The sequence below is a fragment of the Podarcis erhardii genome, assembly GCF_964252035.2.
Source record: "Podarcis erhardii genome assembly, chromosome: 8".
Taxonomy (NCBI): Eukaryota; Metazoa; Chordata; class Lepidosauria; order Squamata; family Lacertidae; genus Podarcis; species Podarcis erhardii.
The window spans coordinates 40,938,086-40,956,695 of record NC_138499.1 but is presented as its reverse complement, the minus strand read 5'-3'; the positions used below and the strand labels follow the sequence as shown (position 1 = coordinate 40,956,695).

The 18,610-nt window shown below is 40.8% G+C and overlaps 1 protein-coding gene across 3 annotated transcripts in view; it reads left to right on the top strand.

Annotated features, from left to right (window-relative positions):
• Positions 1-18,610, top strand: part of SNTG1 (syntrophin gamma 1) — a 224,270-nt gene that overhangs the window by 187,951 nt on the left and 17,709 nt on the right. For all 3 annotated transcript variants that reach the window (XM_081874379.1, XM_081874378.1, XM_081874380.1), the window contains 3 exons: positions 4,470-4,586; positions 6,088-6,159; positions 11,191-11,343. In XM_081874379.1, coding sequence (XP_081730505.1) covers positions 4,470-4,586; positions 6,088-6,159; positions 11,191-11,343 — 342 coding nt within the window. The remainder of the gene's footprint in view (positions 1-4,469; positions 4,587-6,087; positions 6,160-11,190; positions 11,344-18,610) is intronic.

Sequence of the window (18,610 nt, the reverse complement as noted above, 5' to 3'; positions counted from 1 at the left end):
AAAAGACTTACCCAAAGCATACTTTATCCCTGCTGCCTCAACACTATTAAGTTAATCCAAGCCCACTAAGACTTCTGGACTTCTTTGCAGTCCCAGCTCAATTTGTCTTTCACAGCTATGATTTTTATAGTAGCAAACAGTCTGCTGTGGATTTTCAGGGGGAATGTGAAGCAGTACACAAGACTCTCTGATGCATGGTAAATTCTTGGTCACAATGTGTAGGAAACTTATATCAAAGAATTTGTGGAGAACAGCTCTGTGGAGACTGTCAATGAATGTCCCTAGATCTTTGAGCAAACCATAGCATTCCTTTGAAAATAAGGATAGTAGGGTCCTTTTAGTGATAAATTTGACAGCCTAATGGGATTACAGAATAATGTTTCTATGCCAGTGGGCAGGTGAGTTGCATGGCAAGTAAACAAGACACATTGATGATTTCTTACTGTATAGATATGTTGGATTGTATAAAACTAGACGTGCATCAACAACTATAGATACTAACACCTATATGTTGCAGCTGCAGGGCCATGTGTAGTGAGCCCCCAGGAGCCGGGAAGGAGTAGTGAAACATAAGAATAAACAGGCACAACAATGTTCTGCAACTGAAAATGGTCACAACTTTATTGATCACAGATGCTGGTAGGCTTTGGCTTAGGCACTGGGGATGTCTCTGAGTCAGTCTCCTGACTGATGGCTGACATTGAACAGGGTTGTATCTGGATGAACGGATGCCTCACAATGCAGGTCAGCCAAGCTGAGCCCCAGGCCAGTTAAATTTTTAGTTGCACTAATGTTTCCAAGCTAACAATATATAAAATTAACAAACTGGAATTTAACAGTTCAGGTTACAAATAAAACTATATGGTAACACAAAGTAACTAACTTACTTTTCTGAACGCTATTCAAAGTCTTGGTGCTGACCTTTAAAGCCCTAAATGGCCTTGGCCCTGTATATCTGAAGGAGCGTCTCCACTCCCGTTGTTCAGCCTGGACACTGAGGTCCAGTATCAAGGGCCTTCTGGTGGTTCCCTCACTGCAAGAAGTGAGGTTACAGGAAACCAGGCAGAGGGACTTCTTAGTAGTGGCGCCCTCCCTGTGGAATGCCCTTCAATCAAATGTCAAGGAGATGAATATATCTTTTATGAGACATCTGAAGGCAGCCCTGTATAGGAAAGCTTTTTAAGGTTTAATGTTTTATTATGTTTCTACATATGCTGGAAGCCACCCAGAGCAGCTGGGGCAATTCAGTCAGATGGGTATGATGATGATGATGATGATTTGAAAGACCGAGGTAAATAAAAAAGGGTCTGAAATTGCATTGCGTGGACAAGCAGAGTCCCCAGATCCCACGCGGTCCCCCCTGTCATGTGGAATAACGACTCAAGACAACGTGCTATGGGATTAAATTGGCCACAACTTTATTAAATTTCAAATGTGGGTAGACCTTGGCTCAGGCATTGGGCGTTCTCCCTCCCCAGTCCCCAGCCGGGGACCTAGGGAGCATCAGGGTTATCCAGTGTGTGTGTGGGGGGGATGGGCCGGCTCTGGAGAACATATGTTCAAGCAGAGATAGCCGCCCCCGTTACGCTGCCGCCGCAGGGGAGAGCAATGATGACCTTTCGGCGTACGGTCAAAGCCTCCCTTCAGAAACCCCTTTAACGGGGAACCCTGGTATCGCCGCTGCAAAGAGGAAGATGGACTAAAAGATTCCGCCCAAGGCCTGATACCGCCAAAGTTGTGACGTTTTGCTACGGGAAAGGCGAAACCTGCCAATGCAGGGAAATTCCTTTCCGGCCCTTTAACAGCGACCTTAACGTAGCAGCGCTCACATACCTGTGAAGAAAAGTTAACCTGCAAAACCTGTGAAGAAAGGTTAACCTGCAAAATAAGACATTAACTGAGGGTGGGTAGGGTGGGAGAAGCTCTGGAGCCAAGTGAGGATTCCCAGGTAAGATCCTCCCTCTATTGTGTGGGCAGGTAATCCCTCCCCTACCTGGCCTGGTCTCCTTGGCAACACTTCCCCCAGGTGGGATTGGACAACTGACTGAGGTAGGCGGAAACCTCCAGGTATCCCACCTGAGGGAAGGCAAAGCCAAGCCTATGCTGTTGGAGCCACTCCAGATCTAGGGGCTGCACGCGTCCACGCAAAGGGCGCCCCCCGTTTTAGGCGGGGAGCGGTCATTTTGAAATGGGAGTTTTGAAAGCCAGACTTGAAGCTCAGCTGTGCATTGATGTTATTTGCATTCTTCTGCTGGGACTACTGAGCTCTTTTTGCATTTTCCACAATTAGGGCAGATTAAGAATATCGGAGAGCCTTTCTTTCATTCCTTCTTTAAAAACTTTGTATATGGAGGAAACAAAATGTGAGAGTAAATGAGAAGCATAGGGAAGGCTTTTAAGGCAAAAAGAGCCATTTCGTGTTTCAGAATGGTAGAGCTGAAAAAAACAAATGGCACGGGGGGATATATATTGGGCTAAAGCAGAGGAAAAATTGGGGTGAACATGGGAAGGTTTGAAAATATGGGCAAGGGGTTGCATCTACTTTCCTGCTCTCTGATCCCCACAGCATAAGTTTTTGCATGCAGGGACTACTTATTTGGTGACCTATGAGCTGTTTATCCAACTATGCTTCTCTCTCCCTCCCCCCCCCCCGTTTTTTGTAAGATTTCTTTTAGGCAAGTGAGAAATCAGTAATATAAATTACTTACAATTCTGCTGAAACAAAGTTATAGGGTCTCCTCCTTTCCCTGATCAATTTCATATCTTGCAATGCAGCAAGAGATGGTCTTGAATATTGCTTCTGATATCTTGTAGTCTTTTGAATTAACAGTTTGACAGGTGCTGTACGGTCTGAATCAAAAATATCCTTTTTATGTTAATAAATCTTTAATAAAAGAAAGGCCCATCAGTGAAATCAATCTAATTCATTCGCATGATGTAGAGAGACAAGGGAACAATATATCAAAGAGCAATTGCTTTAAATTTCCGGGACTGCTTTAATACTGGAAAAAAATCCAGTGTGAAATATCAATGCATCTATATAGAACAAATGGCTTTATCTGGGTTGATAAATGACATGAGACATTATGAAATATTATCAAGGTTTTCAGAGAGAAAATCTGTTAAATGAACAAAATCCCTTGCTTATAAATTAAATATCCCCAGTTCTCACACATACTTGATTAACTTTATTTATGGGAACTAGTAGATCAGAATCTCAAGATATTGGACCTGCAAATGTAGGAGCCATCATGTAAATTATCTTCCTTATCTATCAGTTGGATAGCTAGCAGTGGCAGTAGCAAACTCCACAAAGGCATTGTAGAAATCAGTTGTGTCTAAAAGTCATCAAGGGTATAGACCATTTTAGTTGGCCCTACATCCCTCTAGGGTTGGTAACTCCTATAATTTTGGCACAAAGGTGACAAGCCTGGTAGCTGGATCTAGTCTACCGAGCCATTTCTGGTGGTCCTGTGACAATTAGGCGCTTCTTGCCTTGAAAGGTGGCCTCTTCTCCCAGATTCAAAAGCAGCAATCTTTGATGCAAAGGAAGTGCGCTTCCAATTCTTCTTCATTTTATCCACAGCTTGATTTTCCCCCCGATTTCCAGTAAAAAGCTACATTCAAAGTCACAAGTAGTTAGTAGATGAGATGTTTTTTCAATAAATCACAGCAACTCTTCCATGCTGCTAGTTTTGAACTAAGTAGAAACTAGAGAAGAGGAAATCTTTTGATGCATAAAAATACAATTGCTTAGGCCTACTGTTTCAATTACAGTTTTAATCGGGGGCACTAAAAACAAAGACATACTATATTCTCCAGGTAGTCTACTGTCAAGTAATTCATTTTACAGTGAATGCAGTTTAAAGAGACAGTAACATTGTCTGAGTTATGCTTTTCTTTTGCTTCTAAAAGAGGTTAACAACAGGCACCTGCATCACAATTTTTTTCCTCAACCCCGAGACTCAGGTTCATGGTCCACTAGAAGATGAGTATCCTCACAAGTGATTATGACCATCATAAAGTTTGGAAACATGCTTGAATGCACTGTTAAGTATATTTGTTGCAACATCATTTTCACATAATAATCTAATGTGGGGAAGTGCGATTATATTCTTTTATGCAATGCAGTGAAAATTTATTTCCATCTTCTTTTTATTTCACACAGTTGCAAAGAAAACAAAAAAAAGAAGCATTTCATTAGGAATTTTAATTAACAGTGGGCTGTTTGCACAATTGAAGGCTTGAAATTATGTATGTGATGAGTTGTACATGCCATGTATATTGTTGAATGACTTTCTGTGCTAATAAATCTTGAGTGACACATAGGCACAATTCAAGACATGGATTGTGACAGCAGAAATTTTGTGGGACTTCTAGAAACAGGCTGTTGAATGTTGCATATTTTAATAACAAATGTTCATTGTATGTGTGTAGAATTTGTGAAAACTATTTGTATTTTCTGCCAGATAGTCTACACAGGCTGGACAGAAGAACGGGAACAAGATTCTCTTCAGGACAGAATGTATACACCAAAGTTTCTAGCGTTGAGAGGTTCTTCACTTTATAAATTTATAGCACCTCCAGTAAGTATTAGTACCATTTATTGGCTGCCCATGAAATGGTTTTTATGAAATTGATATAATGGTTTTATGTTACTCCTAGGCATTTCATTCAGCTCTGTTGTAAGGAAAAGCAACAATAGTGATGGGGAAATTTGATTTATTAACACAAAATTGCTATGAAAAGAAATGACCTTACAACTAATTTTGTCCATTCCCAGTACTGAGATTTCTCTGTAAACTTAGAAACTCTCTGTTCTTTACACAGCATGTTTCCAGAAACTACCTTCTTTGTTGATGTCATAATCATGAGGAAATATCTAATAAGTATGAACGGAAAAAAATCTTGATAGAATTTTGTTCTAGTGTACAATTTTGTTTCTGACCATATAACAAAAGAATGAGGCTGGGGAGATACCCTGGTTCATTTCCTTAGATATATTCTAACTGCATATATTCTACATGAGGTAAAGGTAAAGGACCCCTGGATGGTTAGGTCCAGTCAAACTTGACTATGGGGTGCGGCACTCATCTTGCTTCAGGCCGAGGGAGCCAGCATTAGACCACGCTACAGAGGACTGCCTGATTCTTTCCCTGTCCTGGAGCAGATCTGATAAGGAAGAAGAAAGGGAAAACTTTTCAGTGCATAGAAATATAACTCTTTAGGCCCAAAGTTTGAGTAAGCTCTTAAACAGGATGCTAAAACAAAAAAAGACACTTCAGACGGTCCAGAAGGCTGAGGTCAGGCTCTTCATACAGGCCACATATAAGGAGTGTATGAATCCCTTAGTGTACTAGCTACACAGGCTTCCATTTTGTGTCCAGGTTCAATCCAATATTCTAGTGTTGACCTTTGAAACCCTTTATAGTTTGACACCTGGATATCTGAAGGACTGTCTACTCCCATGTGAACAAACTTGGCTGCCTTCTGAGATCATTGTTAGAGGTCCTCCTCCGTGTGGCATCCTTGCCATGTAAATATGCTGTGTTTTATTTGGCATGTTTCCAATAAAGAGGATATATCACACTAAAACTGCTTTTGTAAGGAGCTTGCCCACAGAGATTGGCTTTGCAGAGCTTTCAGGTTATGCTTGTTGAATCATTCAGATTAGATTCCAGCCTTGTGAAGTGGTGCAGGGTTGGCAAGGCGGCATGAACAGCACCCCCTAGAAAAATGCACCTGGGAAGATTGCCCCCCCCCTCCAGCTATGCCTCTGATTTAACCCTTTCTAACCTCCACAGAGGTGAGTGGGAGTCATTATCAGAGCTCAAGGACACATTCCAACCAGACAAAAACACTCAAGAAGGATTTGAGGGCATAGCCTGCAGAAAAAGGATGCAAGTGAGGAGGGGTGTGGCTTAAGGAGAGTCCCAAGGACCATATATACCAGACTAGAGGGCCACATTTGGCCCTCAGGCCTAAGGTTTCCCACCCCTGCTGTACACCATAATTTGACATTACTTTCCAACCGATATAACTGGATGAAAAAACAGTTCAATTAAATTTTGTTTATTTTCACCCAAGGTTACTACATGGGATTGGACACGAGCCGAAAGAACATTTTCTGTATATGAGATTATGTACAAAATTCTCAAGGTATGAAAAATAAAAATGCAACTTCATTGTACTGAGGGGAAGGAGGGATGGCTGTATTCACCAAACACAACCTAGTCATTGACTACTGCTAGCAAAATATCCCATGGAAGTCAAGTTGGTGGAGAAAAATGGTCTGTGTGAACAGTTTCAAAATGATAGAAATAATTTGGGGAAAGGATTTAATGTAAGAATCATGTGGAATAAGAAGGGTAGCTTTGTCAGGATCCTTTCTTTTAACACAGAACAATCATAGTCATTCCACAGACACCATATTCACCTTAGAGTAGAGTACAATTTCCAACTCTGAGAGCCTGATTTTCAAGGAGGCCTGAGCTATAGCACCTCATATGGCCAATGTCAGCACTGGGCCACCTTTGACAGTGTCTGGTGCTTTGCCATCTACCCACACAGAGCATGACTGGCTACTGATGCTTCCTCCACATCCCCTTGCTTCAGGAGTATAAGAAGCTGCCTTATACCAAGTTAGAACATTAGTACATCTAGTTCAGTTCTGTTCGTGCTGACTGGCAGTCGCTCTTTGAGGTTCAGATAGGGGGCATGGTCAGTTCTACCTAGAGGTGCCAGGGATTGAACCTGGAACTTTCTACATGTAGAACATTTGCTTTGCCCCTGAGCTGCATCCCTTCATTGCAGGCATTCTAGTGAGCATGAGGACAGCTTGGAGCCACCATTTAACTTTCCTACAATGTCCCAAGCCAGTCACAATGTAGCATTGCTGAGAAATTGTGAAACATTTAAATGGTTGAGACCTCCATTACATTGGGGGTGCTCCAGGGGTGTTCTTGTGCATTGTAGAAGGTGTGAATTGTGACAAAGCAATGGTGGCCCCAAGTTACCCTGGTGCTCGACTGTGCACAGTGGGTGAAGTAAGCACTCATATGGAAGAGACCCACCAGAGGGCATGATGCCAAAAGAGTCCCTTCAAACCTTTAACCAGCCCTAACTGCTTTATTGTTGAATAGATTATGTTTTGGGTTCATTATTCAATTTTATTTAATCTGCTTCCAAATATTTGGTGAGATTTGTTAATGATACCACAGCTTGCATGAAACCATATTGTAAATTTAGGGCAATTTCACAAATGACTCTAGGAATCATAACCAAAAATGTTCCCACATTTGCAATATGAATGAATGAATCACCTTGATCAGTACACACAATCACTTTTTTAGTGACTTCCCCCCTCATTTTTGTATCATGTAAACACCATTGAGAAGTGACAAACTGGTAGCCAAATTGTATTTTTAAAGTATTGAGTGTAAAAATGCAATTATTCTTATCTGATGTTTATCTTCACGTGCCATCTGTGCTTTACATTTAATGAAACATAATAAGATAGGGTTTCTGATAGTCCAATTTGTTTTAAATGTAGAGCCCTAAATGCCAAGTAGTAAATGAATGATAACAAATAATTTTAAAGGGAGTTGTTTAAAAAGCTAATGTACGCACAACAATACTTCACAGTATATCGTGTCTGGGATTATAGAAGTAGAAATGGCTATTTGGCTAATGCCTTGCAACAGGAGCTGAATTTAAAACCATCATTTGCCCAAGTTTACTATACTGTGGCATCTGGTGATCGGAAAATAAATTCAGCTTTATCACAACATTATGGCAAGAAATGAAGACTACTAGTTTCTACTGGAAGTGTTAAGATATGTTCGCTCATTACACTTAGTTTGAAAATTGTAATTTATCCTTAAGTGATGAACCAATTTTTTCAGAAACTTAGTCAATTCAGTCTTAATTTAATATTGTCTCTAGGGATTCAGTGCTGTAGCATCTAGTCAGTGTCATTTAGGCATGATAAGGCCCTGAGCCTGGATATACTGTGTGCATAAGTAATTCTTAGCACACAAATGGCTGGACTCAAGGCAATGATTAGAACCAAGCCAGTCTTTCTGCATCATGTCCATTTATTGCACAAGGAAGAGGCATCATTTTATCCTAAATTCACTCCCCTGTTTCTGCCTCTGGCATTCTCTCTCCAAATGTGCTTTCCAATTTCTCGTTTTCATTCTCCTTCCTCCCCTCATTTAGCTCTTGCTCTCTCTCCCTCTCTCTCCCCAATGGCTCCCCTTGGCAATAGCCATTTAAGCAACAATCAACAATTACTAATGCTGATACTCCTCTGCTTAACTGAACACAATAATGGGACTTCTATAGAGGAAAATTTCACACCAAATGGTTTGGGGGACGGGATGGGCAGGGAATGGGACATGAAACAATTCTCTTCTGAAGCTTTCCCTAGCACTGCATGTTAAGAATGGCAGGTATCTGCAGTGTCTGTTGACAGGCTTGCATTCCTGAGCAGATATTTTTCAAAAGTTACTATTGAGCATTGTGTCAACATGTTGAATATTCCTTATGCTGTCCAACCGGAGCCAGGGCCCATAAATTAAGGGAGTGGGGCCACAAAACAAACATTGTTCAGAGCAGGTTATCTCCAGTCTCTTTCAGTTCCATCATCAAGAAGCTTGAGAAGCTGAATTACTTTGCATCTAGTATCATATTTACAAGGTCCTTTTAAGGTACACAGAAAGAGGAATAGAGTCTGTGAAGCAGCAGACCAAATATATATAATGCCAAACCTTGGCATTTGTTGAGTACTTTTAATTTGAAATAATTTATTTTTAAGTCCTTGTCTCCCTCAGACAGATGTATTGCTCTCACTTAACATGAAAATCAGTATTAATTAGGCCAGCAAGTGTTGCACTTTCCCATTAGAAGAGATGCTGGTTTAAACTCTTCTGGGATATGAGCCAAGTACTTGACAGTTGTGCTACAGGCTTTATTACATTTGCATTCCCCTTACTCCCTACTTTCAACAACAACAACAAAAAGTAGAGCAAACTTTTTTGAGTACCTAGCTCAACATAAAGTTCTTTTTAGGGTTCTGTCTCCAGACATTAGAAACTGGAATAAGTTATGTAAATCAGTTGAATCTGAAAGTGTTTACAGGTTGGTGGATGGAAATTCCATTGTGTCTAATTTGACCATGTATTAGACAAGACAGCACCTTCAGTAGATTTTAGGAATCAGTTACAATTGGTAATTGATGATGCTTGAAGATGAGTGATTGGATAATTGCCTGAATGTGCGTGTTGTGATCCATTTTACATGTAATTTATTTTTCTTTTCTTTTTTAAAGGCATAATGATTATCATGTTTTATCAGGAATTATATCTGTTCTTTTCCCCTCAACATGAATCGGTCACTATGTCCAACTATGAAATAAACCGGAACTTCTTTTTTTAATCAATTTTTATTACAAGTTTCAAACACAGAATACAATAAAAGCCAAACTAATCTACAGAAGAGAAATAATAAAAAGGAAAGAATAAAAAAGGAATAAAATAAAGAAGAAAGGAAACTCCTATTAGCCCCAGCCAGCATGGTCCATGGTCAGGGGTGAGAGTAGTTAAAGCCAACATCTGGAGGGTCATATGCAGTTCCAGCAGCTGTACTGCCTTGGAAGCACAAGAACTGGGACTGAGCCTTCCTCTGTTACAATACAAAGTAGGAGTCAAATGCCCAAATACTAATATATAGAAAGAAACATCAGCAGCTAGTATATCAAACTTACCTGAGCTCATTATGAAAGAAGCAAACTAATCAGTTCTGGCATATTTATCCAAGATATGTGAATCTCAAAATACAAACCAGGAGGATAGCAGAAAGTATAGTAGCACATCACAGTTGCGCTAGGAGCAGTTGAGTTGGCACAGAGATCTTTTGATGGACAGGAATCAGAAAACGGAGCAGGGATTGATAGCTTTTTCCATTTCATTTTCCATCTTTTTCCCATGGTTACATGTTCTGCTCAGGCTCTCTTCCGTTATTTTCCATTTAAAATTTATATAATGTGTTTTCCTCATGCAGCTATCAGTTGCTACAATTTCAAGTAAACCTTTTTTCTTTTATTGATGCGTGTCATCACATCTAGATTCTTTTCTTCATTTTTGATGGGTGCTTGAACGTGCATCAGTGTGTGGATGCCAGTTTTCTTCACTGCTGCTTTTAATGGTGTATGCATTTGGACGCTGCCTGCTACAGGACATTTTGTATCCCACTCTTTCTCCATGCAACAGAAAGCCACACATTATCTTAACAGTCCCCTTGATATGACATCATGACTGGCAACTTAAGGCCATGCAGTGAGCTTGAAGGCTAATTACATTTAGGAACAAAGCTCCAAGCAGACTCCAAGGACTCAGTGAAATCCCCAGGTGGATTAAATGTGATTTAAATTAGATGCAGGGAAATGCAAACATATCCCAATGGAGTTGTTCAGCTCAGAAGAAATCATTCAGTGTACAATTGGGTCTAAAGGGCAAAGAATCCTGGTGGCGGGTTATGCAAAGAAGCAAGATGTTGAAGTGTGTTTGTATTTGAAGGAGAGGCCCCTAATTGTGTAGGTTGTTGCTCAAGAATCAGAGTAATGAGAATACCCTCCTTTTCAATTGTGGAAGAGAATGACAACATTTCCCCAAGTACCTTTAAATCTGGATGCATCACTTGTAAATGTTAATTCCACATAGATGGTGGAGGGAAAGCACTCTTAGTTATATGTGCATGCCAGTCAGTGCAGGTTCCTTCATTTAGTTTATAGAACCAGCAAATTGCAACTACAGCAACAACAGCAACAAAACTAATTACACCACCACTTGTGGAAAATAACCTAAGACTGTTTGGAGGGCCTCGATTCCTCAAGCAGGATGCCTCAAAACCTCCAACGGGCCTAGATTCAAGAGCCTGCAGCCCTTATGACAGATAACTATTCAGAGATTGGACAGTGGCACCTGTGAATCTTTGTAGCCAAACTGTGCTCTGCTACTTGGGGTGAAAACTCTGAAACATTCTTTTATTCCAAATTCATTTAAATGCTGAGACTAATGTGGGCTGAATAAAAATTACATGGCACTTTGTTCTGCATCTAACATGTGGGTCTGTACTGTAAGAAATATTAATTGATGTATGCAAGATTATATAACTCCAGGTTTTCATCAGGACAGTGATCTACTGGATCGTCGAAAACACTGCTTTGGTGTCCAATCTGAAACGGGAGAGGATCTCTACTTTTCTGTGGAATTAGAATGTGACCTCATATTATGGGAAAAGGCCTTCCAATCAGCAACTTTTTTAGAAGTGGAACGAATACAGGTAAGAAACATGTGGTGTCAAATTCATTTTGGGTTATTATTATGCAATACATTTTATGTGATAGTCAGTGCTTTTTTCTGGGGGGACGCAGGGGTACGCATACCCCTAAACATTTTGTGAATCTAAGTTTGGTCTCATTGAGGGGTAGAATTTCAATATGAGTAAGAAAATGAGAGAACCCCTAAACATTTTTTCTATATAAAAAAAGAAAAAGTGATAGTTATTACCAAAGACTTTTTTTGGGGGGGGGGGAGGTTTGGAATATTTAATGGGAAAAAGAGTTAATGATATACTACTAATTGTTTCCATACAGGAAAAAAATCTCATTTAAAAACAAAACAAGATAGGGTTCTGTATACACTTTTAGTTTTTGAAACCCAAACACTGAAAGTACTAATGAGATTAGGTGTGGTTGTTTGATACGTTCTTGGCCAAACCAAAATGGCGGTTCAGCAGCTAGAAGCACTGAGTTGTTGTTGTTGTTGTTTAGTCGTTTAGTCGTGTCCGACTCTTCGTGACCCCATGGACCAGAGCACGCCAGGCACTTCTGTCTTCCACTACCTCCCGCAGTTTGGTCAGACTCATGTTTGTAGCTTCGAAGACACTATCCAACCATCTTGTCCTCTGTCGTCCCCTTCTCCTTGTGCCCTCCATCTTTCCCAACATCAGGGTCTTTTCCAGGGAGTCTTCTCTTCTCATGAGGTGGCCAAAGTATTGGAGCCTCAGCTTCACGATCTGTCCTTCCAGTGAGCACTCAGGGCTGATTTCCTTAAGAATGGATCGGTTTGTTCTTCTTGCAGTCCATGGGACTCTCAAGAGTCTCCTCCAGCACCATAATTCAAAAGCATCAATTCTTCGGCGATCTGCCTTCTTTATGGTCCAGCTCTCACTTCCATACATCACCCTTCTGTTATTTGGCTTATTTTCTTAGCTTTCACTTTGAAAATGAAAAATATCTACTAATGAGATGAGGATAAACAATGGTGTGGCCAGTACGGTGCATCCCAATCGTGGGGCTAGAAGCTTGAATCTGGGAAACTTGGGCCCAGATTATCCATGAAGCTTGTTGCATGGCCTTGGGCTAGTCACTATCAGCATAGCGGTTCTGATCTCATGGTAGAATTTAATCAAGAGGCCAACGAGAAATTGGAATTTTATGGGATAGTAAAGGAGAGACCAGTACTTGGTAACATACATCTCACTGTCAACCAGAATGTTGTTGGTTGAGTCCACTCAGGGACAACTGTGGGAAAGATTCTTGTATTGCAGGGGTTGGGATAGATCAGGCATGGTCAACCTTGGTCCTCCAGCTGTTTTGGGACTACAACTCCCATCATCCCAGCTAACAGGACCAGCGGTCAGGGATGATGGGAACTGTAGTCCCAAAACAACTGGAGGGCCAAGTTTTGCCATGCCTGGACTAGATGAATACCTTCCAACCCTACAAGTCTACAATTCTATAAGTGCAGATGATTTCAGGGTGGCAGAAGAACTTGGGAGTCACTATGTTGTTAAGTAAATATTTATAAGAATAGAACATCTATTATTTTATTATAAGAGATGTTTGAATGGGCATCTCTTATATTAATGGGTATAGTTTACATCCATTCCTTTTCTAGTAAGTCAGCTTTCTCCCCTCTCCCCCACTTATCCAGGATCACAAATAGTGTCACGGATCACAAATAATGCACTTTTAATGCAAGTATTACAATTTTGCAGTACTGATTGATGAACGACTCCCCTCCCCTCTAACCCTGTAAACCTCTTAGCCCATTTTCAATTAATTACAATGTGTTTCAAGTTGATATGCAGCCACTGTTTGGCAGATCAATCAGATTGATTCAGTTGGCAGAGGCACAGAACCTGGTTACTATTTTGAGTTTTTACATATACAGAATAGTGCCAAAGCTCCTTCTTTTCACATAGAAACCTGGGAAAATCACCTAGTGTCTTGAGGGCAGGGAATGCTTCTCTGTAATATAATGGGGCAACATTTACAAAAGAAAATGCATCTTGTTAGGAAATGTATGCAGTGGTGTGTTCTACCTGTTGAATAATGGATTTGTAGATAGTTCACTCAGATCAGTAGGATATCAGTAGGATATGCACTACAGCTTTGTTTAAATAACAGTCATAATGTACAACTATTAAGGTAAAGGGACCCCTGACCATTAGGTCCAGTCGTGGCCGACTCTGGGGTTGCGGCACTCATCTCTCTTTATTGGCCGAGGGAGCCAGCGTACAGCTTCCGGGTCATGTGGCCAGCATTGATTTTTGAAAATTGGAATTCTGGCATGAACTTAGTAGCCAAGAGTCTCTGAGCCTTTTCCGCTTTAGAAATGGGCTTGGGTGAGCTTTTTCCTCCATTGCATTCTCTCCCACTTTAAACATCTCCTACTAAGCTATAGTATACTTCAGGTTTTGGGGCCTGAGGAACATAATGCTTCAGTTTCTGCTCCTGAACTAGGGCAACTGAATTATTCACAGACCCAGTTTTAAGATTCTGTACTTTTTGCACATGGTAGATTAAATATTGAGTTGCCTCTTATATGGGAAACTTTCATTCCGAATAGGGGGTTTTTCATCTTTTTCAGCATGTGAAATCAATAATCAAAAGTAAATAATTCACTCTTTTCATGGCAGGTGTAATGTTTTAACGGTTTATATTAGATCTGTACGAACTTTGACATTATGTGCTCTCTTGGCAGCATTCTTCAATTTATTCTCTCCAAGTTCACAGCAAAGGGGATTAATTAAAGTAAGCTGAAAAGCTACAGGTGAAATAAAACCTCTGATTAGGAGCCAGAGAGTGAGAGGTTAGAGACTGACCCTTTACCACTCTAACCTGTGGTGCACATTAATATCTCTTTACCAATTTGAGACAGCTGCTCAAAGCCCGTTATAATCTTTCACCTTTCAATATTTCCTGCTAGGAGTTGTGCTTGTTACTCATAGCTTTGTAGCTGGGGGAGAGGGGAGGGGAAGACTGATCCTTAGGTGAAGTGATTGATGGAGCAAATCTAGCAATTGCTGAGGTATTGAACTGCTAAATTAGAACACTAAGGTGGATGGCCAGTGCGTTTAGAACAGAAATTTCCTTCAGTCTAAAGTTACTTCCTCATGCTTACCTGCCACACAGGTTAAAGCAGGTGTGGGGAACCACAAATATGGCTGCTTATGAGGCTTTCCATTGATTACTTCGTTTTTTATTTTTCTCTGTGGAATGATTTGTTTCACCCACAAAATCAAAAATCATTTATTTTCTCCTATTACTTTTACTGGATGTTTTATGTACTAGTTTTTGCTAATAATTTTAAGCCCAGTATTTAATTTTATTTCTCTTACAATAAACATTTTCCGGAAATCTTACAAAAAAAGAGAGACAGCATCTGCATCTATATACTCTGCTCTAAATTTTCCAGCTTTGATAGGACTAATAATAATTAACTGGATGCAGGAATGCAGTTGTTGTGGTTTTACTTGAGTGCAATTCACATATACACAAATGTGTAACAGTGTATGCTAAGTTTGATTCCAATGGCAGACTTCAATTTCTCTGGATTGCATTCAGAGGCTTGGAATCAAAGTTCCCTGCACATGAATATGAAAGGTGCTTCTACATATTGGGGGTGGGGGGAGCAATGATTCCTAGCAGCCGTCCCTCACATACTGTTTCACCTCAGGAAGCCTTGTTCCACACCCAGTAAGCATGGGATGCCTTTGCCCAGCAGCGCTGGGGCCCATAGACTGCAGCAAAATGCCCTTGCAAAGGGGAGAGGAAAGCCTTCCACTTGGCGCCCACCCACTCTCTGGTTAGAACCTTCACTGAGCAATTTTAAGTAGCTGGTTGACAGGGCCGGAAATATTTTTTTTCACTCAACCTGATTGGCACTTCCCTCTCACCTTTCCCCCAGTGAAATTATGGTCTTCCTTTGTTAGGCGGAACAACATTGTTTGTTGAGGGCAGAAATGGCATTGGGCAGGATCAACATAGGATGGGAGAGCCCATAAAGGGCCTGAGGGGACAATTGACCATGGTACCTCCAAGCTTGGGTTGAGGTGCCTGGTTGGAATCTGCACCCTGGTCACCCAGTGAGACCTTGCTTGCTTGGCTTGCACTACACAAAGTTCAGCACTGGCTGATTCCCATGAAATGGGTTTGGGGTGGTCCAAACCCAGGAGACCCGTTCCATCATGGAATGATTTCATAATCCCTTACCCTGCCTTTTGCTGTCAATAAAGATTTTATTCCATCACTGTTCTACGGTCTGGTTATTTTGCTGCTCTGATGGGTCACATATTGTGCCTGCCTGGGCCTTACCTTTTGAGGGGAGGAACAAGTGCCTGTTGTGGCAGGAAATAATGAAATCCCATGGATCAATTCTTCAGATCCATGCCAGTATTTATACTTTCTTGAGCCATGCCATATTCACCTGTGGAACACATAGCTCCAACATCTGAGCTACATCTAATTGTTTATCATGCTATATAGAAAATATGTCCCAGTGGTTTGACTTATAAATGGTACTTTTTGAGGACTGCTGTGGCAATGGCAGCTGAGAAATGATTTATACTAGCCATATGCTAGCAGAGCTTTTCAAGAATGGACTCTTGCTCTTTTCATTCCATCTCTTTCTCTCTCCCCCCCCCCCCACGACTTTCCTTGCTTCCCACCAAATACTTGTGGTTGTCATGGGAGATAATAAAGTCATAATCTAAAGTCAACAGCCCTGGAGACGAATGCAGAATCAAGAAAGCTTGTCTCCTCAGCTGGTTATGGGCCAAATTTCTGTGGCTCTTCTTCTATTCGATCCTACCTTTCCCCCTTTTTTTCCGCCACCTATTTGGGATGGGACAATTCCTTTAGCATCTGAAGATATCACACTTTAGTTTGTCTTATTTTTATGCCTTCACCAACATCTAAACATGGGCTGCCTAGAATTGCTTGAAAAAGCTGTCTCTTATCTCAAAAGACCACACAAAGGTGGTGCATATTGAATGGCACTTGTTTCAAAACACTGCTGTTCCAAAGAGCACATAGCTCTAGTAACCCTTTTGGTTTGATAAGGGAATTAGACACCTGACACATACTTTGCAACCTGCATATGTTTACAAAATGATCACTTTTAAAGATGTGGAAGTATAGCATATAAGTAGTGCAATGAATACCCATCTCAGTGTCCCAACTAATTGGTTATTCTTGGTGCGTTCTATTCTGTTCCAAATATGGGAATGTGCCTGGGCTGTTTACAGGGACCTTCTAGGAAGCTTTGGAAGACTGACAGCATTGGACTTGCCCCTCTCATCCCTGTGAACTCTTTGGTGATCTCTGTAAGGGCTAAGAATCTAGAGTCGGCCCTTCAGGCTCCCTTCTTCACTTGTGCAAAAAGCAGTGGCACAAAGAGACATCTCTCGCTCTATGCTCCCCCTCTCCACTCTTTATTCCCCCCCCCTTGAATTTTGCCCTGATGCTGAGTAGGGCTAGCTTCAAAAAGTGTAGCAACTGTGTGAGTAAAGTTCTTGATCTTCGCAGTCACTGCCTCACATGCCTCAAAGAGGCTGACATCATTAAAATGTGAAAGTTTTTTGCAGAAGTCTTGCAGAAAGTGCTCAGGAAACAAATTGTTGCCACCATGGACATTTCTCCCAAAGGCCATGCAGTAATTGATACTATGCAGGGGTGTAAAGGAAGGGATCCAGCATACCCAGTCTTCCAGAGCTTTCCAGAAAGTTCCACCAGTAGGTTGTGCAGGTGCTTTTCCATATCTGTGACTGCATTTACAGGTGAGCCACTTTAGGTTTTGATGTTATTTGTTTGTTTATTGAAATCATGTTAGTTATGAATTATATGATTTGAGAAATTGGGGGGGGCCTACTGTTGGCAGAAAACAGAAATCTGAATTTAAATTGATAGGAATCACTTTGCAATAGACAACTTAATTAGCGATCAGATTATTTCTGCTTGGCAGTTTCTGTTTAAACATTTATTTTGTATAAAAAGTCCTTAAGTCATTGTTCTTCTAGCTCTAAACTAGGGTTTTCATCAATCTCAGAAGGATTGCAAGATATTTGTCTCTGACTTTAATGTGAAAAGGTAGCATCTTTCATAAGCACTTTTGTGATGAGTAGCTTGGCCTTTTCAAGTTCTGCTGTGCACTTCACATCTTGACAATGATGTTCTGATCAGAAAAATACCTAATTTGCGCTGAGCAGTACTAGCTTGGCATTAGGAACCAGAAGCCAACTATCAAACAAGGAGCTCGGTAGGAGAATGTAATTTGTTGTAAACTGAAACTTAGTGTTGAACAGTTTTATTTTATCAATGCAAACCAAAATGTCACACTGCATGGGGGGGGGGGGGTTGGAGAGATAAGAAACTAAAAATAAAGGGAGTTCTTCCGATTTCCTTCAATGTTAGAAGTACTGTATTAGCAACTTGCTGGTAATGGAAATTTGTCATTTGCCCTTATCAAGACATTTCCTGACATAAATTATTTGAAAATGAATTTGGAGCGGGGTGTCAACTATAATACAAATAATAAAAATAGATAAATGCAGGTGCATCAGGTGGTTAGATCCAAGTCCACGAGAACCCCACTAGGACAATTCTGGGAACCTAAGAGTCTCCTTATTCCTTGTCTTCTTTGATGAGCCATTGCATCAACGGCAAATACCTAGTCATTATATATTTTGTTTGCATACCCTCTTCCAATGAAATATGTTTATCTTGCATTCAAGTAATGGGACATAAAAGCTGCAGACAAAAGTGCCTCTCTTTATTTACCAAAGGTGCATGTGTCCCCAGTCATATGTGAGCAGATGTATTCCATGTGTGATCAGAAATTAGGAGGTGATGCATTTCACTCTCAATTACTTCATTTACATTGAGGAATGGGCAAAGACAGTTGAATTCCAATAAAGTGGTACCTTGGTTTACAAACTTAATCCGTTCCGGAAGTCCATTCTTTTAAAAAAGTGTTCTTAAACCAAAGCGTGCTTCCCATAGCAGCAGGAGACTCAGTTTACAAATGGAACACACTCAACAGGAAGTGAAACATGTTCTTATTCCAAGGCAAAGTTCACAAACCAAAACACCTACTTCCAGGTTTGCAGTGTTCTTAATTCAAGTTGTTCATAAAGTACCACTGTATTTACTTACCTACTATGCTAAATTGTAGCCAGATAGTCAGGGGTGGCACATCCTGCTTCATTGCACTGCTGCCGCCACCACCCCTACAACCCCCTGCCTGTTTCTGCCGCTGCTGCC